Here is a 27780-nt window from a genome sequence, read left to right on the forward strand (position 1 = left end):
AACAAACAACAGAAGCAGAATTAAAATGAGACAGGTGTTGCTTTATTGTTATGAATATACATTACATTGTAGTGTAGAGTAATCCCTTAGGTTTGGGCGATAAAGCCTGGCTGTATAATAATTCTCGTTATGTTTGGGCACTGCAGACGGCGTCTGTACGGGGGTACTATTGCGCAATTCCAGCAAGAACGCATCGTCTCAAACTGTCAACAGCGTTCTGTGTGCTCGTCACCTCGTGAGTTCGTTCTTCCAAGAACATCTAGCAAGAGCTTTCTTCCCAAGAACACAAGTGCGTTCTTTGCATTCTTGGTTTTGAGAAACGGCCGTTGTTTCCAGCCATTTCGGCGCGAGACATACGTCACTCACGACCACACGTTAGCGATTGGCTATGGCAGATTGTGAGTGACTTTGGGCAGATCCAATAGATTTGAACTTTAATAGTGAACCCGCCTACAAGGAAGGAAACGTTTCTCAATACACCTTATTCACGGCAGTGCCATCTTTGATTTTTAATGAGAATGAAGCGAGGATGTGAGGGATAGACTTGCATCTCTTCAATGGGCTGTACTGTTATTTAATGTGTTTTTGGATTGTTCTGCTCATGAGACATTGGAAAAATATCTTTCAAAGAAATGTCAGTTGACAAAAACCCCCGACAATGTAAGCTGTGTAAAATTGTAAGTTATCTAGCCGCTTTATTTAGCTTTTTACAGCGGATGCCATTGGAAACACGGTAAGTCTATCCCTCACAGCCTCACTTTCATACCTGTCACGGCGTTGCTCTGAATAAGGTCTATGAAGCGATTCCAGACTCTTTGTGCAAATGAAATGTACTAGAGTCTGGTTGAACCAGGCTAAGATAAGGGTACACTAAATACTGAATACCTTTTTTTATAAACAGTAGGCCTGCAGTTATAGATATTTAAAACAGTTGTATGGTTGATTGACAAATACAGTAGGTCTTTTTGATAGTTATATTATATATATATATATATATATATATATATATATACAGGGGTTGGACAATGAAACTGAAACACTGGCCAATGTTGGAGGTTTCACATCTATATGCCTGGCGGCCAATCTTCAGAGTGAAGCACGGGTGGATCAGTGATGGTTTGAGCTCCAATATCATGACAATCCTGATTGTATTTAATGGACACGACACTGCCGAGGACTACCAAACCCTTCTGGAGGATCATGAGCACCTGATGCTCAAACCGTGTATCAGCATGATCATGCACCAACACACACAGCAAGACTTGTGACAGAAGGGTTTGATGAAGATGAAAGTGACGTTGAACATCTCCCATGGTCTGACAGTCACCAGATCTGAATATTATTGAGGTGTTTTGGAGGAGCGAGTCCACCAGCATCATATAGTGACCTGGACACTGTTCTGGAAGAGGAATGGCTCATAATCCCTCTGGTCACTGTGAAGGACTTCTATCTGTCAATTGGTGCTGTATTTGGATGCAAAATGAGGCCCTCACCATTCTAACAAATTATTGTGTAGTAAAACCAGGTGTTTCAGTTTTTTTGTCCAACCCCTGTATATATATATCCATTGGCTATTGCAAACATACCAAGTGTCTCATGTCTTTTGATACATGGACCTCTAGTGCTACGCAGTGTGTGATGGTGGTATTGCACTGATGTTTTTCAGAGAAATACTGTGTATGAAACAAGAAATGAAGTTGTTTAAAAGGATGAATCTCATGTAAACATGTCCAGGTCATATTTAACTAGTAACATTATATTTAAAAATATGTAAACATATTTTTAATGCATTATTATGCCTTGTAATGCACCTTATAATGCATTACCATGGTCTCATTGATATTTGTAACTGCAGTTATTATACATTTTAATACTAATCTATTGATTAAACACACCTTTAGAAAGTATAATGCATTAAAACACATGACCAACAAAAAATTTCAGATGCAAAGAGGAATCTGCAAATATAGTGCGTTTTAACTTTGGTTACAATTGTTTATGAAAAATACAATATGAATACATTTATAATGCATAAAGGCTTTAAGTAAAGTGTTTCTGAAATGGTATTTTGTGTTAAGAAAATTTTTTCCTTTTAAATGTAATCATTTATGGTAATAAATGTTGGACACTAAAATATTCTTAATTAAAGGCTTTACAATAACACTAAGAGTATATAAATAATTTAAATAATATGTAACAGTAGTATACAATATATATTTTTACATAATATTTTAAATGTAGAATTATGACATTTATTTTTACATTATAATATTTTTTTCTTAAAATGATCAGAATTAAGAAAAGAATTAAGATCAGAAAAGCATAAAGGTATCATATAATGTATATTCTTTCATATTAATATTTTCTAGGATTTTTTGTTTTGGATAAAATGCTATTGAGTGATATATAGATAATGTCACAATGCAAAAAAAAAAAAAAAAATCATTTTTTTTCTTTTGATATTAGGATGAAAGTGACCTGGGCTGGGCTTCCCAAAAGCCTTGTGAGCTAAGTTGATCTTAGAAACCATTGATATCAATTGTTCTTCGACATACTTCGGATTTCAATGCTTTTGGGAAACGCAGCCCTGAACATTTTTCACAGGTTTCATGAGATTCACCATCCACAATATTTACTGAATTTGTGATATAAGCTCTCATACCACAAGTCTGTGAGCTGAATATGAATGGTTTGTGCAGATCGCCAGGACCTGGAAGAAGCCGATAAGGTGGATGTTCTGCAGGAACCGCTTCTGGAAGCACTGAAGATCTACGTGAGGAACAGGAGGCCGCACAAACCTCACATGTTTCCTAAGATGCTGATGAAGATTACCGACTTGAGGAGCATCAGTGCCAAGGGTGAGTCAAATTCACTCGCATAATCCTACTCTTTTGTTTTCCTAGACTATAAGAATAACACATGTGTGACTACTTGAAAACTAAATACATTTTTTCATCTCTCTCAGGGGCAGAGCGTGTGATCACCCTGAAGATGGAGATTCCTGGTTCCATGCCCCCTCTCATTCAAGAGATGTTGGAGAACTCTGAGGGTTTGGAGAGTTCCTCAGGTGGGGTCAGTTCACGGGCCGCCGGCGCCCCTCCAGGCAGTTGTAGCCCCTCCCTTTCTCCAAGCTCTGCTCAGAGCAGCCCACCCACGCAGTCCCCATGACAACCATCATTGTCGTCATCGTCAGCCACTTATCAACTACTGTGTGCCCTCCGCGACGCGACAGCAGAAACGTTCAAAAGCACGTGCTCATATTGCCGCCCCTCTGCCCGTGTTCCTCAGAGACTAAAGGGGGAATCAAAAGTGTGTCGCCGGAATTCTGTTGTTTTCTTTCCTCAGATCAGACTGTGATTGTATTCCTCCTCAATTTCCCTTTGGATGAAGGGAGGAAGACCACTGGAGGGTGAAGACAAAAAAGTGCAAGAATGAATGGACAAAAGTATAGAAGGAATTAAAGGAACTTTTCTTCTGTTTCCGATTCTTATGGCCTGGGGTTTCCAATGACCAGAGACTGATTTCCTACAAACTATATATATATATATATATAGAAAGAAGACATGGAATGATTGTGATTGAGAGCTGAATGAAACATGAATGGACTTGATGTAAAGATGCATATGTATTTCCTCCCTTTTTCCTCTTTATGCCTATGAAAGGGCAAAGAGTGAATTGTTTTATTTCAGACTGATGATGATGTTTTTCATGGAGAAAAAAAAAACATTGAAAAGATTATTAATTTTCACTCACAAAATTGTGCACAGAAGATATAAAAATGGTCGCTACAAACAATTTGTGTAATGTGTTCTTCTTGCTCTTGTCTTTAAGCTACTAGCAGATACCTCAAGGATTCATTTCATACCATATTTTATTACACTGTGTTTTGCTTAATAATTCAGAAATTAATTACCGAAAAGGTTCTTGCATCAATGAGATTTCTCAAAGTTCTCTGCTAAGCTGTTCTTCGTTCTTCACTCAGGGGTAAACAGGAGTTCTACCGTAAAAAGTTGTGCAGTAGTGTAGCCTACTGTTTTTTTTTTTTTTTTTTTGTGTGTGTGTGTGTGTGTGTGTGTGTCTGGCCTTGTTGAACTAAGTAAACAAATGAACCTAAAAAGATTTCCATGTTTCCATGATTTTTGATGGTGCTGTGGACTTTTGTTTTGACAGCTCTGAGAATGCAAGAGCCTGAGCACTCGGCACCCATTCTCCATCTTCATTCGTTTATGATCTGTTTAACATTTCTATCTATTACTTTATTAGAACTCTAATACAAAGTGAACGGTTTACGAAAAAGAGTTATACAATTTGCTGTGTGGTTGATGTCCAATGTCGCAAGCTGAGTAGAAATACATAAACATGTTTCACTTGTTCACTTCAAAGACGTGTTGGATTTCCTTTTTAGTGTATAGACTGAGAAGTGCCTGGACTTCGACTTCAGTTTATCTATCGTTCCATGTTCTTGAGTAAATATATAGACTATAATCTGTGTGTTTACACTGCATTTTAAAAATGGTGAATGCCTTCTTAAATTACTGCCAGTTTCTAATATTGTGACAAAAGGCAATCCCATTCAGTTAAGCCCCTTTTACACAAATATTCCAGAAAATACACAGAGAATGTGACCCAGCATTTGTCCCAGGATTGTTTGATTTCGGTTCATTCACACTGCCAGTGATTTGGCGGGATCTGTGAGTGCGTTTACACACACCCCGTAAAGATCCCGGAAAGACACATGGCTTCAGGGTGGGACGTGTAACGTATGCGTCGAAAACATGTATACGCGCATACCATTCCACAAAGCTGGTGAACGTTCTCCGCTTCAGCGCGGATAGTGAGGAGTTCCTGGTCTCTGCTTCGTTCCAGTTTGCAGACATTTGTTTGTCCTTTCTTTGTTGATGACGAACACAAACTTTCTTCTAAGAGCAACAGAGACGCGCGATGGCACGAGCGTCATCATTATAACACACCCCTTACGGCATTGGTCCTGGCTTTTTTTTCAAACAGCGCACGTTCCGGGACTGATTCTGGCAATGTTACTTGGTCCCCAACCCGGCATCGATGCCGGTATCAATCCCGGGTCGTGTTTGCGTTCACACAGAAGGCGTTTTGACAATTTGACGGCAATTTCCCTGGATCAACATGCTATGTGAAAGGGGCTTCACATGGGACAACACATGACTATGGGATATCACCCCATTTGCTGAAGATAAGCAAATCTGGCTGCATCTGAAAATTTAAAAATGCTGCCTCTGAAGGCAGGATATGAAGGTAGGAAGGTAACAAGGCACATCCAAATTTAATGGTCGTGCCACTGCCACATCTTGTCTCCTGAGATACCTTCATCTGATCGATTTTTGAAGGAAGCATAGATGGATCCTTCACTGCCTTTGATATCCCACAATCCTGTGTGTTCCATGTTGTGCTAGGAAAAAAAAAGATGGCATCTGAAATGTGAGTTGGTGGTCAGTTTGTGTGTAAAGTGTACAATTTGACGAACTTTTCCCACTTTTGATGACATTTCCAGTGAGAAGTTAGTGTTGTAGTAATTAAATATTCAATTGGTTAACACAGCTCTCTCTGTTTGGTTTGTCATTAAATCGTTATGCTACCTCAGAAGTCTGTCTGAAATCAGTTTTGTGCGGTATCTTCATGCATAAATGCTGCCTGGTTAGTCATTGCCTGACAAGGCAACAATTCACATGGCTAGGTTTTCGGATGCAGCCATTTATTCACGCGTGAAAGGCCAATGACGCATACCCACAAATACAGTCACATGCACAGTTTCTCTCATTCTTTAGCTCTTCGCCGTGCTACTAAAAACCATAACACCACATTCATATGCCCAGTGCTTGGGGACCCGGGCCAACACACAGACTGCCTAAACAATAAGTGAGTCGGGAAAGAAGGGTCCACCCTCATGTGTTCGCTAACATCATGACATGGCAGTCAGGGACACCTGCTGTCGCCTCAGCCGGAGTTGTGGTTTCGGGCCTACCTGCTGAGAGGGAGAATCTTACAGCAGCGTGTACACAGCGTGTAACAATACAGAGTGATAGGGCACCATCGTGCAGGCAAAGGTCTTTTTCACTGTATCAGTGCCCAATTGCAGTGATGCTGACTTTTTTGCTGGAATTGTTGAAGGAAGGTAGCTCCCATTCCAAGTTAAAAGTGTATTTGGTGTCCATTTCGGCTTGTGAGGACACACCTTCCTGTCATTCCATTCCTTAAAGGGGATTTGCTTCTTAGGCACAATACAAAATCAGTGTTGCCATGGGACCTGATTGTCGTTTAGGAGGCTATGTGTGAACCTTTGTTTAAGCCACTAAAATCTTTTGATCTAAGGATGCTTTCTTATCCACCTTATCCTGCTCTAAACAATAGGCGCCGCCATGACACAACTCTGGTTGTCAACTTCCGGTTCGAATCTAGTCTATGCTTTTTTGCCATGTGTTTTAGATTGTGTCATCCTTACATCGCTAAACTAAATCGAAAAAAAAAAAAAAAAACATTCATCAAATGTGACCTGATCACGTTATTTTTTATTAAAGAGCACCTATCATGGATTTTTGAAAATGACTGTTCATGTAGTGTGGAATAGCCTATAGCTCTAAGGGAATGAAAACATCCTGCAAACATTTATATCTGAAAGTGCAACGTATATAAAGTTATTGTCTTTCAAAAGTGAGAGTCGACTCTGAGTCTATGAAATTAATTGTTTTTGAAACGAGTCATTAGCTGTTACATTGTGACATAGAGAGGTCATTGGCCGCTCCCAACAAATGCGCGCAGGCTTGAAGTGACGTCTAGAACACATTAAAATACTTCAGCTGAATCGCATCATCATGTCGATGCGACATGTAGAAGACGCTGTGTTCTACATTGCAAAGACAGTTCAGCCACTTGTTTCCATTGTCCAGGGACGAGCATGTGAAGAATCAGTGGTCAGAGTTCATATTTGCAATGATACCACAACAGTATAGCCCGAACCTTGTGTTCACAGGCTGGTTGTTCCTGAATGGCTCAGTATCCAGTAGGGGTGGCACGGTACATGAAAAAACACCCGAACCGTTCGGTTCGCTTGTCTCGGTTCGGAGCGCGTGTGCGTCTCACGGTTCGACGCATGCGCAATGTAACCTCGTGCCCGTATGTGACGTGTTTTCTTTTCGCGCGACATAAACTTGTTCGACTTGGACCGGCGCTGCACAGAGCGATCGGTGAATAACATCAATCTAGCGCGAGTCGGCTCCGTATGCATTCATCACTTTCGCGGTATTTGATGTCATTACCGATCGCTCTGTGCAGCGCCGGTTCAAGTTAATAAACAAGCCAGTAAAAGTGGAGTATGGAGCGCTGCAGGTCACGGCACGCGGAGAAATGGCAAGTGGGAGAGATGAGGGAGTTGGAGGACGCGCCAGCGTCGTATAAGTCTATGGTATAAGTCTGGTGTGTGGGAACATTTTGGATTTCATGTTATGATATTTTAATTTAACTACAGTGGCACTTTATGTATAGATAAGAGCTTCAGTCATACGTTTCCAAACCCTGCACTTTAATTTTAAGTGGAAAAAAGTAACGTTACCCTCACATTTTGGGAATAGAAGCATTGTTGATACTGTTTTTGTGTTGAGGTTGAACTTAAATTTCACTTTATGTTTATGGCCTTTGCTATTGCTATAGCTTAATTATCTGAGGTTTCATGTATATTGACATTTAAAAGACAGTGTAAATAAGATTTATGTGATAAAAATGCACAAGTTCTTGTATGATAGTGATACACATTCTCCTTTTTTTTTGCCAAATAAACAAAAAGCATGTCAATTTCTTCTCTCTTGCTGTATCTAAATCTCACCTAGCTTTCCTCTGAGATAGTCCCAAAATGTGCTTAAAGTCAAAGAGTCAAATTCAGTTTGTGCATGATTGCATGAATATAATATATATATTTTTAATACTGTATCCTAAAGTGTGGATAATTAAGCTATATATCACATGCTGAAGTACATTTCTGGAGTGTTAAAGATTAAAAGAAAAAATAACAAGAACCGTACAGAACCGAAAACCGTGACCCTAAAACCGTGATACAAACCGAACCGTGGGTTTTGTGAACCGTGCCACCCCTAGTATCCAGTGTATATGGATCAGGTTCGTCCTCCTCCGAATCACAATCTGTAAGTAATATTAATAATGTTTGCTGTTTTCTGTAGCATGCACAATATTAGTTATATTGTGTTGTGTGTGTTGTGTACACTCTGCGCAGCTTCTAAGCGGGGTTAGTTTTGTTTTTGATATTCACCAGACATTCATTGAAAAATGGCAATTACCTCCTAAACGATTTAGCCAAAAATGACTTCGCTCTATATAATAAGCACTGTCCCTCAAAAGCCCCCGCAATGTGAGTTTCACCGGGTGGGAAAGCTTGCTCTTGATGGAGACGCGAGTAAGTGACCGTGTGGAAAGTGCACTTTTTCTGTTAGGTTTGTTCAAACACTATATACAATTTTCAACACTTGACAAGCTATAATCCTGGTTATGGGCGTTCCGTTGCAACAGTCTCTGCCTACGGTTTACTAATAACAACTGACAGGGTCATTTGACCTATCGCCGCAGATTCGCATCACTCAAAGGAGGTGTTTGGGAAAATGAATCGTCGAACGAATCATTTGGGAGTCGTTGAGCAAATCAGTTAAAAATAAATGCATATTATAAGACAAATAAAGTGTTTTTATCCTTGCATGCACGTTTAACTGTTTTTGGGAACTCCTAAAACAAAAATAGGAACATTTCAAGTGCTATGATAGGGGCTCTTTAAATCACAGATAAAAACGAAATGAACGTTTTTCTTTTCTTCATAACTTCAAAGGATAGCTGATGCATGACTGCACAATCTCCCTAATCCAGCAAACATCCGACAGTTTCTATCACTCCGACTGCAGAACAGTACTAAAAGGTTAGGCTGGTTAGCCCTTTGACTCCTGTCTACCTCTGCTTTCAAAGATGCATAGTCTATATATTTCTCAGGGCTGTGAGGTTAGGCATAACGTTATGCCGAGTTTCAGGAGATGGTCCTCACTGCGGAACATGAAATCCATGGGGAGGAGTCGGATCCAGATCCAACTCCTCCCACCTTACATACACCTAAACCTAACCAACTCCGCCCCCTGATCCCTAAACCCACCCCTAATCCCTAAACCCAAACCTAATCCTACCCATCTCCACCCCTTGGATCGTGATCCTACTCCTCCCCGTGGATCTCATGTTCTGCATTGAGGTGCTACTGGGTTTCAGACCAAAGTCCACTTTGCGCGCTGTCACCTCCGTCATGAGCTATTGTTTATACAGTATAGCCTACCTCTTATTTATTAAAACCAGTCAATTGGTTGATGAAACATTGATTTAAATTAAGATTCAATTAATAAAAACGAAATTCACTTTAAAGAAAGGTTTCTTTGTGGTTTCTCTTTAAAATCTCGGTGAAAGTTTTAAAGTCGCTTTCATAACGGTCATGTCCGTGAATATAAAACGCATGTGTAAACTGATATTTTTCTAATGTCTGGATCACTGATCAATATAATAGTATAATCATTGTATGAAGAGTTCAGATGCAAAAGCCTCTAAGTGCCATTTGAAATTTTCTTCTAGAATGATTTTCTCAGTTTTATCAAGCTTGTATATTTAAGTTCAGTAATTTCACTTAAATGGCAATTCATAGGTAATCTTCATTGTCATTTAAGTGAAATTACTGAACCTAAATATACAAGCTTGATAAAAATGATCATTCTAGAAGAAAATTTCAAATGGCACTTAGAGGCTTTTGCATCTGAACTCTTCGTATATAGATGAGTGGTCTGGGCTAGAGTGCTAGCATTCTATGTAAACAATACTTCAACAGGAAGTGGAAAACCGTTTAGCCAGTTGAAATTCTGCTATTGTAGGCTTATTTTGTAGATGTAACCAATTACTTTAGACAAGTGCAAACTAGGTGCTTAATGCAAATGTGTTCCTGTTCACAAAATGAGATGTTATGGTCGCCCATCAATGCCAATGTCTCTGTGTATAGAAAGATCATAAACATGCTGGTACAGATCGTACCAGTTCGGCCAGATTCGGCTCGTAGTCGTCCATCTTCAGATGCGGCGCCGCACGCAAAGTTACAAAAAGTGCCGTGCACACCGCAATGACGTCAATTTTGCCGTGCGGCCTTCGCGCTCTTGCGGACGCGTGGAGTATAAACAAGGCTTAAGGCCAATTTATACTTCTGCGTAGGGTGCGCGCAGTAGGTACGGCGTAGCATACGCACAGATGCATCCCATATCGCGTACCCTTCGCCGTAGCCTGACGCGCACCTCCTCAAAAATGTAACTACACGTCGCGACGACGTGGACCGCAAGATCGGTGATTGGTCGGCTTGGTAGCATCGTATTTCCTCCTACGCATTTCCGCACGTACCTTCTCACGCATTTCCACACGTACCATCTCCTCCGACGTCTTCTATCATTTCTGCCTTTCAGTTTTAGTAAGTTCACTAAAATTAACTGTTTTTCCACCTCAATAACCTCCAACTCCAACATGATCCGCTCTCTTTCAGTCGCTATTGCTTGTAGTAACCTAGCCGCAACTCGAGGAATCTAAACACAGTGGAACATTAAAACCCTCCGCCCCCAACTAGCGTTTCGGAGCAGTACTGCAGAGCAACCAAGACCTGAACGCAGAAGTATGCTCACAACGGCGTCGCCTGTGTGCGTAGCCAAAGCCGTACACGACGCAGAAGTATAAATTTATGGCGCTCGCTTTGTGTCATTCGATTCCTAGCCAAGCTTAAAGACGTGTTAACGTGCGTGTGGAGAACGTCTGTACATTTTAACGACTGCCTATGTGGACGTCTGCCCGTCTTAACGTCTGCACGTCTTAACGTCTGGAGCTATCTCCATTCAGTTTTTTTTTTTTAAATTATTATTATTATTCAGCCAATGACTGAATGGCGATCCGTCTTAAGTTCTGGTTTTCTATCGTTGTTAGGACTATGTTGTAGCCTAGCTCATTTCGTTTTCATATAAGGGGGCCAAACATTTTTTTATTATGATCTGAGAAACAGACTTCTCACCAAAACAACGTAGGCCTATTATTACTCAAGTAGCTAGATAGTCCATCATACAAACTAGACCACAGCATTATAAATATAATAATGTTTCAATGTTTCGTTTTGTGTAATAAAGCATATCCTATAGCCTAGCCTATCTTTCTGACAGGCGGAGGGTGAACCAAGACGTGCTTCCCATTTAAAAACAAGTTTCGAGTTACTTTTTACGTGACTGTCCACTCAATATCCACTCTTTGCCAGTTTCACATTTGTCTAAATATTACAATAGGCTTTTGTTATTTAATTTTCATTTTATGTTGATTATGAACAGTGAACAGCATGAGTAAGAGCAACATCATAGGATGCGATATGACGGGAGACAAGTGGGTCAGACATGATTTTGACCACTTCATTAAGTTTTGTTTTGTAGAAAGACTTTCTTTAAAGTGAATTTCGTTTTGTATCAATTATGCACGATCATGCATGGGAATAGGCTATATAGGCTAATAATAATACAAAAAATATAGATAGCCTATAGTAGAGTGGCATTGGGTGGAATTATATTCTGAAATTCTATGTTATAAAAAAAAATCGTTATAACGAGTTGTAAATCCCGAAATAAAGGAGCTCGGCCAAACAAATATGAAATTACTAAATATAAATATAAAACCGCCAGTAGATGGCGGCAAGGCACTGTTCTATTGACATTACTGGTTAATGTTCAAACTATTCTTTCCAAAAAAAACAAAGAGGCTATGTATTTAATACCCACACAACTACTCCTTTAAGACAATTGCAATTGTTCTGCTGTGGTGCTGCTTGGAACATTTTTTTTTTATTGTGTGAAATGTCATTAACATATTGTTTATTTACAGGCATTCTGGTTTTCTAATGATTTTTTTTAAAGCTAAAGACAGCTCATTACAGAAATATTAAAAGAAATATTTACAAATGTGTTTTTTACTTGGTATTTTTTTCTCAACTTTTTGTCTCAATTGGCAGTTAATTTTCATATATTTCGGTTTGATTTTTTCCTAATTATGTTACCCAGAAGTTAAACATTATGTGAATTTAAAGTGACTGCGTTATAAATTGAAATATAGCTAGCCAAAATATATATGCCGTTGTTGGTTCCAATGACATGCTACATTTTAATGTTTTAATGACAGCAAGCATTTCTTGGCTATAAATTTTGCATTTCACCAATGAAGGGGAATGTAAAGCATTAAATCAAAGTGGAGATGGTCAAATAAATGCTGCTTTGCTGCCACCTACTGATTAAAGTGTTCATCTCATCTTATTCTGTTTAAAGTGTTTGTTTTTCCTGCAGGTGAAAACTATGCAGCGTTTGCTCCTCTTACTGTATTTATATGGGCTGTCAACTGTTTTGCCTGACTTGGGCGAGATTTTTGTATGCTCTCGACAGTAGCAAAAGTATGACTAGATGACATTTATAGGCTTTATAAAAACTTTAGTGTAGCTCTATTAAATAGTACATTTTATGTTAAAACATTTTTAATTTGAATGATTATTACTTGTTCAGAATAAGAATAGCAGTAGCCTGATCCAAGCAATCGCTAACTAATTTTAGTTTAAAATCCAATAAACTCTAAAATGGTTTCTGAATGGTTAATTAATGCTGGATGCAGCATGAGTGAACTCGAGGCATGCAGACTGTTGCTGGCTTGCTGCAGAGCATTAACACATCTGAAACACACTAATATAATAATGATAAGACTCAGTTTTTCTGATTTTTTTTTTTTTCAATCTCTGAAGATCGAATAATCAAAATACATGCCATAGACTTTTATTAAAAAGTTACATCTATCATTGGGATACCAAATGTATGGTACATTACCAGACATTCAGCATTATAAAAATAAGTGTATCATAGTCCTACATAAACGTGCAGACGTTCAGACGTACAGACGTTCAGACGTGCAGACGGGCAGACGTTCAGACGTGCAGACGGGCAGACGTTCAGACGTTCAGACGGGCAGACGTGCAGACGTATATGGCGTTCCGATAGGCTCTTTAATATAACTTTGCAACATGCACTCGTCTCAGTGAACGTGACGTCTGCGTCTGCCGAACGTGACGTCTGCGTCTGCCGAACGCCTCGTCTGCGTCTGCCACATCACTCGTTCGTCTGCCGAACGTCTCGTCTGCGTCTGCCGAACGTGACGTCTGCGTCTGCTGCGGGGGGTGGTGTACCAAATAGCTCATAAGGAATGCATAGGCCTACTGCTCTTCAATTATGTTTGTTTATAAATTAAGTGTTTTTACCTTGCTTATACATAGCCTAGGCTATATATTTTTTTCAAATAGTAGCCTAAATATTAGGCCTAATTCACACAAATTATCTTATTAAAATTTTGTTTGACATAGTTTCTTGTCAATATTCCCAAAGAACAAGATGTTATTGCATCATGCCTATTTGAGAAATGTAAGCATATTTACGGCATTTATTTTAAAATAATGAAAAGGGTAATCTAAGGACAGGGTGACCCTGATATTTATGGAAATCCGTCGTACTCCCATAGCGACGCATAACTTGAATCCCTGAATATGAAAGTGTATCACTGAATATTACATATTAGTAAATATATTGTCTCACATTTTTAAATATATGAAAATTTCTTAGGTAATATGCAATATATTGTACTAACACCTTATAATTCTGTATATTTTCAAATATAGCCTACTGTTAAACCATGCAGCGTTTCTCAAAGTGTGGGGCGCGCCCCACTGGTGGGGAATAGAAACATGACAATTGGGGCGCGACAAACGGGAGAAAATGTGGTTATTTTTTTTTTTTTTCCATCTCTATTAATTCCTTTATGCTATTGAGCGTAAACTCAAAACAAAACAACGACATAAAGACTACACATTTTATTTTAATATTGAATTGTTTCTATAAGAACGCTTGAAATGTATTTTTATTGAATTTCAGGCTTTAGAAAGCTTGAACTTTCTTTAAACGAAACAGTTCAAAACTAAAATAAATAGATTACTCTTTAGGCTAGGCCTATTTCTAGTTTCGTTTCATTTATGACGAGATGCGCTGCAGTTAACGAGTTACCGCGGCCCCGTGCAACTCCATGCTTATGGCTGTCTGTTATATTTGCTTTATTTATTAAATCCAGGCAATTGATTGATGAAAAAATTATTAAAATGAATACAATTTAGGCTATACAAAACGAAATTTACTTCAAATAAAGCCTTTCTTCTAAACAAAACTTAATGAAGTGGTCAAAATCATCTCTGTCGACCCACATCTCTCGATATATATTGCCTATCTATTTCCATAATCACAGATGAAAAAAAAGAACATTATAACAAATATGAAACTAATTGCAGACTCTTTTTTTTTATTAGAAATGGCTGAACATTCATTTAATTCTGAAGTTTACAAACAAGTTGAAAGGCATTCTTTTGTAATATCTGCAACATTTATCAAGTACACAGATAATTTTGCATGCATTTATAAATTATTATGGTAAATCACAATAAAGTAATAAATAAATATGAACGCAACTCGTTTAATTACACGTTATTAAGCATTTTACTCCCATAGAAAATCATTAAAAGAACGTTTAAAGTGGTTTAATGCAGATTAGAAAGTGGTTTAATGCAGATTAGACCAGGGGTTTGTGTGTGGACCACTATTTAATCAAGAATTTTTTTATTCAGTCTGGTTGAAGTCCCCATTAGGATAGAAAAACATGAACCCAATTCCTATTACAGACGCAGACGTGACGTTATAAGGCAGACGCAAGTGTCACGTTCATTGAGGCGAGTGCATGTTGCAAAGTCATATTAAAGAGCCGATCAGAACGAGCGATACACTCGCTTCACTGAGCCGTGCTGTACTGTGGATATAGCGTGTTAAATACGTGTAACAATAAATAACTTCACTGCCACACGTGAATGACGCGTGACGTCTGACTCGACACTTCACTGCCACGCGTGATTTGCGTGACGTCAGCGTCACGTCAGCGTCACGTCTGCGTCTTAAGTTGAATAGAAATAAATAGCAGAATAAAAAAAAAAAATAAGACGTTGAGTGAGACGTTCATTGAGACGAGTGCATGTTGCAAAGTTATATTAAAGAGCCTATTGGAACGCCATAGACGTAATCCACACGTTAAACTTTTAACGTGACGCCGCCGTGACGTCTGCATAGATCAACAGCTACACGTTATTGACGCGTCTACGTGACGTGATATTTGCGTGTACGTCTCCATATAAAACAAATGGAGACGTACACGCACGTATTCACGTGTGTTATCTGTCTTGCTTGTCAGTCTCGTCGCCGAATGGAACATTCCGAGCGCCATATAAATTGGCCTTCGGTGTGGATCCACTTGTCCGACACGACGTGGTGTCGTGACGCCTCCCCACATTTGTACTTTGATGGGCGTTCCTCAAGTTTACCACTATGGGCAAGGTTTTGAGCCAGCGGCCAGTCTAGAAGAGAGGACCTGCGAGAGACTTCCCTCCGTCTCCATATGCTCTACTTCTATTGGATAGTCGCGGCGCATTCAACGGACTTCATTTGCACAAAGATGGGCATCGGACAGCTTTTTGACGCGCAGCATTTTTTGTTGTGTTGCTCCCTGATATTGTTAGTCCCAGCCTCCGTCTCGATTAGTAGGAAATGCGGTGGTTCATTTTTTGACTGTGACCGGTAACGTTATGTGTTTACCTTGTTGTTTCTTGCGTTTCACCTGTAGCTATGTCTTGAATATAGCCTTCGAACGCACTTTGCAGACCCTTTTGCCTACTTCTATCGGACACTTCATTTGCTGCTTTATAAAAGTTTGATAACATTTCAGCAGGAAGAGCTGTTATAGCATAAGCCATGCAGAGCGCAGATGAAGTTTGACGGATGTAGCAACAGTAACTAAGGGGGGCGGGGCTTAGCCAAAGGTGAATTGCAAATGTTTTATGAAGGTGCAATCTATTAAATTAAATTAACAAATAATTTCATTAAATATTAAATATCTAGAAATGTCTTTTTATAATATGTCCTATTTTATCAAATTTATCTGAGATCAGAAAAAATAGACACTGATTCATGGGTTTACAGAGATGGCCCCTAGTAGTTAACCATTGAAATTTTGATATATTTTGAAATGTTTCAAGACTTCAGGATGTAACAAACCCTTGTTTACTGAAAGAAATGATTCGCAAAAGTTTCAAAGCTTCATTAAGCATGTTTGGAAAACACCCATCACTAGTATGCTTCAAAGCTAAAAGATACAAATCTTAAAGCTTTGCTTCACTTAGACAGGTTGATGATTTGCTGTTGTTCCACACATAAATTTATTTTTCTATAAATTCTTCCATTGTTCCAGACTTCAGATGCCCCAACACCTGTGAAGAGATGGCTCAAGAGGACTCTAACTCCTACAAGGACTTCAAACAATACAAACAATAAAAGCTTTCCAAATAAAGTCCTCTTTAAAGTTGGCATGAAACGGTTAGGATAGTCTTTTCTTCCATAATGTGATTATGATATTGTATTGTATTAAAAAGCAGGGCGGGACTAGCCTGGCTGCGCCCTCCTATGCACTTCCGCTCAATTTCATTTTAGAGTCTGGTTGAACCAGGCTAGGGTGGGACTTTCGTCCATTAGGAATTGATTGGATCATTGGGTTGTTGTGGTTTGCAATGGCTGTGATGACATGTGAGTGACAGGTTGTCCCGCCCTTATGCCAGTAAACACGTCATCAAAGAGTTATTCTGATTAAACAGGACACAAAATTTTGGTCTGATGGTAGTCATTAGGCTTGTTTGAGATGAGCAAATTCTGCGCAGAATTGATCACCGGTGATCAGCGCGAGATGCATGCCGGTTAGAAATGTGTCCGAGAACGGTCCGCCTGGCTCTGATGTCATGCCGACGTATGTCAAAAAACTCTCGCGAGCGCAAGGCGGAAGGGTCGGATTCTGCAGTCGCGCGCAGTTGCTCTCCACCGACTGCGCTGATCAAAAGCATGATGGGAAACGACTTGCTGACGACACAGCTTAATGCTCATTGGTTTAAACAACAGTGATGAAGGTAAATTCCATATTCATAACGCTAAATTCTCCAAATCAAGGCCATGTTTTAATTTATTTCAAATTGAAACTGATATATATATTGTGAGTCTCTTAAACGGGTTAAAAATAAGAAAGCTATGTCAGTAACTCAAATATACTAGGCCTACTCTAAAATGTTCAAGTGAAAAATAGCTCTCATTTTATAGATGATGAAGTTTGTAAGTCTGTCTATTTAAGCTAAGCTTATTTTGATTTATTTATTTATTTTATTATTAATTTTATTCTGATGTTTATTTATTTGTCGCTGTATAATAGGCCTATTTGTTTCACGAATTGTGGTGCTTGTAGGTAGGCTATGTTTGTAACTTGCATTCAAAGTAAAATAAATAAAAATAAAAGAACAACAGATGAATTGTTCTCTTTTAAAATGTTTGATTTTAAAACTGATATCATGTTTTATGTGTATATGGGTGAATAAACTCTCTGACAGTGCCATATGGGTTATTTCATTTTTGTTAAAACAATAGGCTATATACAAACACGTCTGTATTAAAGAAAAAAAAAAGATTGATAAACACATATTTGGAATGTAATTAAATAACAAGTACTTTGGGTGTCTTGTTCATTATATTTATTTTTATATAAAAGCAACAGAACTTAAATCACATCCAGTTTATTAGCAACATAGACATATGATTAGCAACACGTGCACGAGCGTGAATCCCGTTAATCCCGCGATATCCGCCTTTGATCTCACAGGTGTCTGATTCACTGAGAGAACCGAGATCTGTCCGGCTTTATTGCGCTTTTTTCACTCCTCCCCTCACTGCAGCCGCCTACTCTCGACTACATTGCAGGCGAGGCGAGGCGCATCTCAAACAAGCCTATTTTCTTTTTGCCCCAAGAAAAATTAATTATAAATTATCTCTAAAATATGTTATTTGTTCTTATACACACAGAAGCAAATTGTGTGAATATGTGGTGAATTTCTTCATTTTGCATGGTAAATATTATATCCATAAACAAAAATTTGCATTCCAAAAATGCATTCCAAAATGTAATCTATTTTTAATAGAGATTGAATCGCTGAGGAAGTCACTTAAATTAGTTAAAAATAAAAAGAATGAAATGTTGTTAAACTTTATGGAGGAATTCTTCATATTGTAATTAATGCCCCCACTTAGTTTACCAAATTATATGAACATTGTGTCTATAGGAAAAGAAAGAAATAATTAGCTTTTTTTATGTATATTTATTTAGTTTTTATTTGTATTTTTTTCTCTTCTTCTTCTCCTTTATTTTTGTTATCCCTTTTTATTTGTTTGAACATGTTTCAATATATGTGATATCTGTAATGTGAAGCATTCCTGTTATACCGTATTTTGTATTTGGATTTATTTCTCAATAAAAAAATAAAAAAATAAAAAATAAATTAAAAAAATTAAACACAAGGACACATGAATGAATAAATAGCCTATATAAAATGATGTTGTGCATGAATAAATATGGCAACACAAAAATTGTCAATTTTGATTTAATGATAGCAGATTTACTTATAATGCACATTTTAAAGAAATGTCCTAAGTGTTTATTTAACATCTGTCAGGAAACATTTTAGAGACATTTTGCAGATAAAAACATGCACACACAGTAGACATGATGTATGTATGTTCTTATTATTATTCTTTGTTATCTTCTTCTTATTATTATTATCTTTGAAATGTTCATGTATTTAGCATCATACAGACAAATAAGTTTGAGAACGTCGTGACTTTTATTATGACAGAAGACTCTTATCTCGAGCACTTCGGCATCACATGACACTGATTGAACATGGCTTCAGTTCAGTGGTAAGAAATGTTTACATTTTAAAACATTTTGACGGTATTAAACTCTAACGCGACGTATTGTTAATGAATAGAGGAATAATGAAGAATATGTACATTGTATTATATCTGTACTAGCGATTAAACATTGTTGTAGACTAGAGGGAGGTGTAACGTTAGTGTAATGACAGCACAGTTGATGGTATCAGACTCTGATACAAATTTTGATACTATAATGATACTGAGTATCATTGAATACCCAGTATCATTATAGTGCAAAGAATATTGTGGTATTATATTTGTACCATGACATACCATCATATCTATCATATGTTTTGGTCATCATATCCATCAATCAAATTAATTCCATTATAGTGATATGTCCAGAAACACGATGTAACTTACCGTTTGCACAATTTATTGTACTTCAGTCATATCTAGCGTTAATATGATAATCAATATGGCAGCTTTATATGTGTTTTGCACAGGTACTCTCGGGGCCGTAAATATGAGAGTGAATGGCATGGGTGTCAGTTGGAGAGTTCACCAGTGGAGTTCAATGACTATCATCCACTCAAAGCCATCACGGTATATCCACAGTTCTCATAAATACTCATTAAATGTTTAATTTAATTTAATATAAAATAATACTGTTCAGTATTGTTACAGGTTTAGTGCTCCTCAAGTAAACAGGGTTTGAGTGTGTTGATCATTAATACTTTAGGACCTTTTTTAATATTGTGTAAATAATTCCATATATGCCTTCAATTTGTAGTATGTTACCTATCCGAGTGTCTATCTGTTCATACACAAGCAATTAACGGATGTCTTATAATGCTATTATTCTTCAGTGTATTCTTGACCAAAACACCAAACCTATGGTTGCTTCAAGAAGGAATGTGTGATAATAAGTGAATTGTAAAATGCAATTGGAACAAAAGTAACTTCATGAACAAGTTATTTCAGTCATAAGTTTGGTAAATAACCGTCTTCTTTTAAGGTGACAGATTCTAAATCTCGGCGTGGGGGGCGGAAAGGCAGCACCTCCTCTACATCTTCTTCCTCTAGTTCTGTGGCTCTGGATCCACTCAGCTCTATGCTGGATGGGACCGACCCACTGTCTCTCTTCGCTGCGGCATCTGAGACCCCAACTCTCCCACACAGCATCTCTGCTGGGGTAAAATTCACAAACCTCATACACATACACACACCAGTAGAAGTATTATTAAAATCATAATGTGCACTAGTACCCCTATAAAAAAAATCACTTGTGTAATTGTAGTATCGGATGGAAATACCATAATACTTACAGTACATACATACCATGGAATTCAATGATTGCTAAATAAAGGTTTCAAAGGTACTTCAAAGAATCCCATGGTATTGTTAAGTATCACTGAATTGTAATCAGTTCAGCGCTGCGCTTGGTTCTAGAGCTGGTCGGGCAGGATGGGATCCAGTGGTTTGGGTTCCACACAGTTAATCCAGAAGTTAGTGCAGCTGGCTTGGTTCTGGTGACCTCCGTACATGAGCTTGAAGTTGCCCGTCTCCGAATTAAATGTCTTTCTGTGCAAGTCCACATTGAGCAGACACTCTCCGCATGCCAGTTCAATATACAGGAAAAAGAAGTCCAGTGAGCTCATTTCAGGAGTGAAGTCCTGTGAGCTCACTTCAGGAGTGAGGTTTCCAACGACATGAAGCCCATCAGTATGTTCCACACACGGCAGCTCCTGTAGTTTAAAGAGACATCCAGTGAGAGACATTGGCCCTCATTTATCAAAAGTGCGTACACCAAATTTCCAGCGTACACCTTGCGTACACTCAAAACCACGGTGAGTTTGACATTTATCAATATGGACGTGGGCGTACGGCACGCTCGAATCCTACACCAGCTCAGGAGGTGGTGTACGCACGTTTTGAGTTAGTGAGGAAATGCGCAGAAAAATTCCTAACACCACAAAACGCACTGACAAACTAAAAGATATATTATGACCCACTGTAAAACAAACAAACAAACAAAAAAACAACATAGAAATTATAAACTTCAGTGTTTATTTTTGTGTAACGTGGACTTCAATGTTTAAATTGTGTGACTTTACCAAAGCATTTGATTTGTAAGCATATGTATTCCTTCAGTTGCGAGCCCGCTTTACCCTGACGTTTCAGGATTATCCTCGGCAGGTGCGCATGGACTGGGTTCGGTAATGAAAGGCTTTCAATGACCAAAAAATAATTCAGACTGACAAAATAATAATAAAAAAAAAACGTTCTTCTTCTTTTAAATGATAATAATAATACAAATAATAATAACAACATCCTTCTTCTAAATAACAATAAGCATCATTAATACAAATCATAATAATAAGAAGAATACTATTACAAATTGTCAAGCAATTATTAATGTGAATGAATGGTAGGCCTACTTCACATCACATCATCATCATCATCACTATTATACATGTGACGTGATTCGAAATTGAATGCTAATTTCAAAAGACGTGCTGTAAAATAATGCATTGTGATAGGTCATTTCGGCTCCACGTCGGAGAAGTTTCTCTTCTTTGCCGTCTTCTGTGTGTCCATGGCGTAAAATAAGGGCGTGGGGGGAGCGGAGACTTGAATATTTAGGGGCGTGTTATTCTAATGACTATTGTTTTCGGCTGCGGGATTTATCAAGGGCAGGCATTGCGTACACCTGGATTTCAAAGGTACGCACATCTTCATAAATCAGGCAGGAGGAGTGTAAGCATAATCTCACGCCAACATATACACCCGTTTCTACGCAAGATTGATAAATGAGGGCCATTGTGTTTGTGCATTTTGAACACACATCATACATTTGTTATGGTCTTATTCACTTTTTACTATTTTAGGAGTTGGGGCGGAAACGGCAGGAGAAAGAGGAGGAAGTGGGCTTAGACTTTGAGCCGTGGTCATCTAAACGTGGAGAGATTCTGTCTAGATTCACCACCACAGAGAAACTGTCTATTGTAGGTGCAGCCGTTTGCAGCTCTTACTCATCCTGTGACTTTGCACTTTTAACAGACATTAATCAAGATTTGATTTATCTTTCAGAACCTCTTCATGGGCTCAGACAAGAGTGAGTTCATTGTTTTTGAAGACTCTTTTTTTTCTGTTCTTGGTTTGTAGCTGTTCTAGTTGTTGTTATTCCAGGTGGTTTGACAGCTCAAAGTCAAATCCTCATTAAGCCTTCATTCATTTTAAAAAGTCTTAGGCTGAATCCCAATTCTCTGTCTTACCCCTTCACCTTCGTCTTACCCCTAGCCCTTGTCCCTCGAAACCGAGTGGTAAGCGCTAGTGCAAACATACCCCTATGAAATGAGACACCACTCGGTTACGTCATCTTGCATCGTCCTTAACTGGCGTCTGTGTCACCCGGGGCAACAAGTGTTGATCACAAACTTCTCGAAACTTTCAAGATGCCATCAAAATGTCCGGGATTGGGCTTTTGCTTTCCGTCTTCACTATTCATTATGTTTACATGCACAAGGTGTTGTTTCAGTCGGACTGAATTCATTCATTTATATCGGTGAATCTGAATGTATTGTTGATCTAATATTCCCGTGTTTTCGTCTCAGTCGGGATCCGTTTGAAGCTGAATGCATCATCTGAGAAGCTGATTTCAAATAATGTACACATAATGAATGGCGACTGTAGAAAGCAAAAGCTGAATCCTGGACATTTTGAGTGATCTTGAAATGTGGGACTGATTGTGCAACTCAGCAATGTAATGTTAGCATAGCCTAGCATAGCAAAGTAGCGATTTTTAAAAACGTTTCAACAATAAACAACATAAATTAGTTGCAAATATATGTACATAATTGTGTAGAGCACAAAACAAGACGGTCATATTTTTTTTTCGCGAAAATTCTTGGTCTTTAAGGGGTATACACCCCTTCACCTTACCCCTACCCCTAGATCAAAATGAGAATTGGGATAGCCCTTCCTCTCATGTGAACGCGCAAAACTAAGGAGAAGGGATAAGACAAAGAATTAGGATTCAGCCTAAGTCAATGAATTTTATTTTATTTGACTATTTCATTTTATTTTACATTTTTAATAAATAATTGAGGATTGGTACCTGACATACATTTTTACATTTCTAAATACATATATAATATATTATTTCTCGCAGATTTTTTTCACGGAAATCGCTGGTGCTCGTATGGTCGCAGCTCGCAGTGTGTGAGAGGAATTATGAGATGAGCCGAGTGTGTTACGAGCACTTCCCGACCTCCTGATAATGTTTAAACATGCCTAAAAAATTCGGGAGTCGAATTTTCAGCGCATAGGCTGCCCGTGTTGCCAAATCATACACAACCATGTGTCACACAGGCTAGATCGATTACGCAATTACCAGTGCTGAGAAACTAACATATCACTTGACAGTGGCATCAGCAACATTCTGTACAATTTTTTTTGCACATTTAATACTTTGACTTGTGTTAAGGTAAAGCATCCAGCCCTAGCTCAGCCGTGTCAGAGAAGGTGCGCACTCGTCTGGAGGAGCTGGATGACCTAGAGGAGGTGGGTCTCATCTGGAGAAGCCTTTTGCTTTAATGTCTTTGCTAGACATGTTTATGGAACATATGAAGAGTTCAGATGCAAAAGCCTCTAAGTGCCATTTGAAATTTTCTTCTAAAATGACCATTTTTATCAAGCTTGTATATTTAAGTTCAGTAATTTCACTTAAATGGCAATGAAGCTTACCTATTAATTGTCATTTAAGTGAAATTACTGAACTTAAATATACAAGCTTGATAAAAATGGTCATTTTAGAAGAAAATTTCAAATGGCATTTAGAGGCTTTTGCATCAGGGGCCCGTTTCAGAAAGGAGGTTAAGTGAAAACTCTGAGTATGTTAACCCTGAAATGAGGGAAACTCTGCGTTTTCCGTTTCAGAAAGGTGGGTATATCAAACCCGAGAAAGCAGAGTAAGTCAAGCCGTTTCTGAAAGAGAGGTAACTTATACTCAGTCAGTTACCATGGTAACTTACTCTGTGAACCTAACCTGGTCGGGAGCAGGTTTTCTTCAGTAAACTCAGAGTTTCTTGCGGTCTCCTCCCCTTTTTTAAAGAGGAAGTGCTGTTTAAACACTAACAATAAAATGTATTTACACATTCTTTAAGGAATATATATTGTTTGTCCATGTTTTAATTGACTAAATCTGTTTTGCAGCAATTTGCCAAAAAGTAAAAGGATTAAAACGTTTGCTAAACTTTTATTTGATTACCACCATTTTTTATAATATATTTCTATTAAATCATTAAAAAAATTGGTATAAAAAACATTTAATAGAACACAATTGTTTTTCAAACATAATTTAATAAGTTATTAATGATAAAAATAAGACGTTAATCTTATTCATAATCAATTATTGAAGTTAGTTGATTACATATGTTTTATTGAACAAATGTTTAATTTATTTAACTCATTTTCATTTTAACTGATGATAATAATAATAACCGTAATTTAATAATGCTGTTTATATATTTAATAATTGTTTAATACCATAAACCGTGATATTTTCTGAGACGGTTCTTATACTGTGAAACTCTCATACCCCACATGGGGGAGTCCCGCACCCCACCCCCACTGTTAAACAAGTTACTCAGCAACTTTTACTGTTTTAAATTAACTACTTTTTACTTTTTAGATTTTTAGACTGGTATTTTTACTTAAGTAAAAATGTATCAAAGTAATAGTAGCCTACTTTAGGTTGAATAACATTCTTCCAGTTTCACCTCTGATATTATAACAGTAAGTTACTGTAAAATAGTTATGAATTATTAACCACAAATGACATCTTAAACAGTGTAGTTAGATTAATGTAATACTTACTATCTCTAGAAAGTATTGGTCTACATATTACTAAATCCTATATCAACCTCAACTACTTGATTAACACAAAGAGAAGAGACAAGAAACAGCACTTTTAATTCTTTCAGATTAACAATATACAATTGCATGAATTATTCTTGAATTGATCAAAGTGTGTAGAGGGAGAAGGTTACATAAAACATATAACTTTTAAAAATGTATGTTAAATGCACTATTGTTTTATACTGAATTGTTCTATAGTTTATGCAGTAGCTTTTTTAATGTAATTGCATCATATTTTATTTTAAATTACAGAAGAATTAAGAGTAACCCCGTTAATTAAATTACAATATTTAGATCACTTGTTAATTAATTACACCTAACACCTCTTTTTGTCTGGCGCTGTTGCCATGGTGACTCATAATATCTGCGCTCCATTGATAATGGCTTTTTATAGTTGTGGTGCACGCGCTTAACTCAGAGTCAGTCAACTCAGAGTTGATTGAACTAACTCATTTCAGCTGTTCTGTAACCGAAAACTCAGAGTTTCCCATCTCAGGGTAAGTCAACTCTGAGTTCAAGCTTTAACTCAGTGTTGGTTGAGCCTCCTTATTGAAACGGGCCCCTGAACTCTTCATATGTTTATTTTTATGAATGTGCTCTGTGTATTGTGTGTGCTCAGGGCTCACAGAGGGAGCTGTTGAACCTGTCCCAGCAGGACTATGTGAACCGCATTGAAGAGCTCAACCAGTCTCTGAAGGAGGCCTGGGGTTCAGACCAGAAAGTCAAAGCCTTGAAAATCGTCATCCAGGTCTGAGGACTGTGAACACAAACCAACAGTGCACACACAAATTAATTTTTTTTTTTCACATAAATATTTGTTTTTGTTTTGTTTTTTGTGCAATAAACAATTATTATTATTATTTTAACATTATAAGTGAACATCAAGGAACATACTAAAATAATAATAATAAAAAATCTGTCATGCCCTTTTAAGTCAACATGAATTTAAAATTGAGTCTATTAAAGCTCCAGTACGTAAGTTTTGGGTTAAAAATGATCCCAAATAAATGTTAGAGAAAATACATAACCAGCCAGTGTTCAAAACTATCTGCTTGCCTTTGCTCGATTCAAAACGGTAATTCCACTTTACAGTTTTTTACAGTCGCTAGGACACATTTCTCAATACTTAGGTCACTTTTTCAAAACTCTTCACACAGTTCTCCTAACCAGCTTTCAGCTCAGCACAGCAGTTAATTTCACATTCAAAATGCACTAAAACTACCAAAACACTTCATTCATTTCTTAAATCAACACATTCTTCCATAACACTAGCAAAGGTTGACAGCCAACAAACACACTTTGTCACCCACAAAACAATGACCTAAAGAACACTAACAACATGTAGCATTATACAATCTTTGTTTATAATTCACTGCAATAGAGTTTACTGGAATGAATCAGACATGATGCAGAATGCTTCAATATATTTTATGTCTTTTATTTTTATTTTTTTGCACTGAGTAATTCCAAAATACAAGAATTTGTATACACACCATCCACTGATACAGATACAATAGTAATGTTACAGTATTCTTCTTCCACCACGCATAGGTATTCCTCGCCCCCTCCCAGCCCCTCTTCTTCCTCTTTCAGCCACTTCTCTGTTTAGATAGAAATAGAAAGAGTAACACCTGTGTAGATGTTCATCTACAATGAGAAGCTGTGGTTGGTCTAATTGTCCACTTATTTTTATAGCATTTAATTTTAAGATGCAAAATATATTTCATTAAAATATTACTGTAGAAATGTAGCAAATTGCTGTCTTATTCAGTTTTGTATTATGTTATTGTTTTGAACATAAGTTTAACAGTTTTGAAAACAGTGTGTAAGCATATGCAAATTGGCCTATAGGAACACAGAGTTTTGGCGGTTGTTGTGTCGAAGTGAGAAAAGAATTAATGTAATTTGAAAGATGTAGTCATTGAATGCATTTTGTGCCAAAGCAATGATAATTGATCCACAGTTTAGCCCACATATACTTCTGTTGTGCTCACTGTGTGAAGAGTTTTGAAAAAGTGACCCAAGTATTGAGAAATGTGTCCTAGCGACTGTAAAAAACTGTAATTCCACTGGTACTGGTGGATTTCCGCGAGAGATTCGAGCATTTCGTTTCGTCATTACATCACATCTGAGTCTCGGCTAGTAGGCTATATTGCGTGGGGATGTTGGAGGTGGAGATTTATAGCCTTTTTTCACTGTACTTGATATAATTAAACTTATTAATTTGATGGCGGATTCAGAAAGGTTCAAACGACAATCACCACTGCCAACTAGAGATTCACACGCTCTAAAATGTAAAAGACTTTGGGCTGAGATTTTGGAGAAAGAGACTACAAACGGCCCATGCGAAAACAAGGATAAATATCTGAAGGTCTTTAAATGTAGTCACGCAATGCTGAACAATTTGAGAACAGTATAATTTGTACGTTTTGACGTGATATGATAATCGATCGTTAGATTTAATCAGCGTGATTTACTGGAATGCTTTGTTCCCCTTAGTTGGTCAGACGTGGATGTTACTTACTGGCGACAAACTGGCTAGTCACACTGGCGCGGTGACTGACAGCCGTACATACTTAAAACATTAGATTCATCCACACTGTGAGGTGCCGAGGCACAACCCATGTAAAGTTGATAGTTCCACAAATGACTGCAATTGACCGTTCGCAAAAGCCACGCCCCCAGCGTCTCTGAGAAACCAAATGACCTGTAGAAGAAGATTTTATAAGCTGGTTGGTTCAGTGGCTAATTGTTTGGAGTTAGAAATATATAACTTGCGCTGCATATTTAGTAATTTTGCGCAGATACAGGATTATACATTCGCTTTGACAAGCAGGTTGTTTATAGACGAATCCGGCGAAACTACCGGAAGTAAGCGGGGCGCCATTACTGAGCTGTTGCTGGGTAGCGTTGCGCCATTGCCTCC

The 27780-nt window shown here is 37.9% G+C and overlaps 2 protein-coding genes across 2 annotated transcripts in view; both read left to right on the forward strand.

Moving 5' to 3' along the window:
- Positions 1-5514, forward strand: part of raraa (retinoic acid receptor, alpha a) — a 72525-nt gene extending 67011 nt beyond the window's left edge. Inside the window, exons 7-8 of the mRNA XM_039679139.2 lie at positions 2700-2858; positions 2966-5514. Coding sequence (XP_039535073.1) covers positions 2700-2858; positions 2966-3168 — 362 coding nt within the window. The 3' untranslated portion in view covers positions 3169-5514. The remainder of the gene's footprint in view (positions 1-2699; positions 2859-2965) is intronic.
- Positions 5515-18891: 13377 nt separating this feature from the next.
- Positions 18892-27780, forward strand: part of vps35l (VPS35 endosomal protein sorting factor like) — a 31315-nt gene continuing 22426 nt past the window's right edge. Inside the window, exons 1-7 of the mRNA XM_089121926.1 lie at positions 18892-18974; positions 19439-19538; positions 19951-20127; positions 21824-21940; positions 22026-22050; positions 23422-23498; positions 25474-25602. Coding sequence (XP_088978052.1) covers positions 18958-18974; positions 19439-19538; positions 19951-20127; positions 21824-21940; positions 22026-22050; positions 23422-23498; positions 25474-25602 — 642 coding nt within the window. The 5' untranslated portion in view covers positions 18892-18957. The remainder of the gene's footprint in view (positions 18975-19438; positions 19539-19950; positions 20128-21823; positions 21941-22025; positions 22051-23421; positions 23499-25473; positions 25603-27780) is intronic.

The sequence above is a fragment of the Pimephales promelas genome, chromosome 17 (genome assembly GCF_988280905.1).
Source record: "Pimephales promelas chromosome 17, fPimPro1.hap1.1, whole genome shotgun sequence".
Taxonomy (NCBI): Eukaryota; Metazoa; Chordata; class Actinopteri; order Cypriniformes; family Leuciscidae; genus Pimephales; species Pimephales promelas.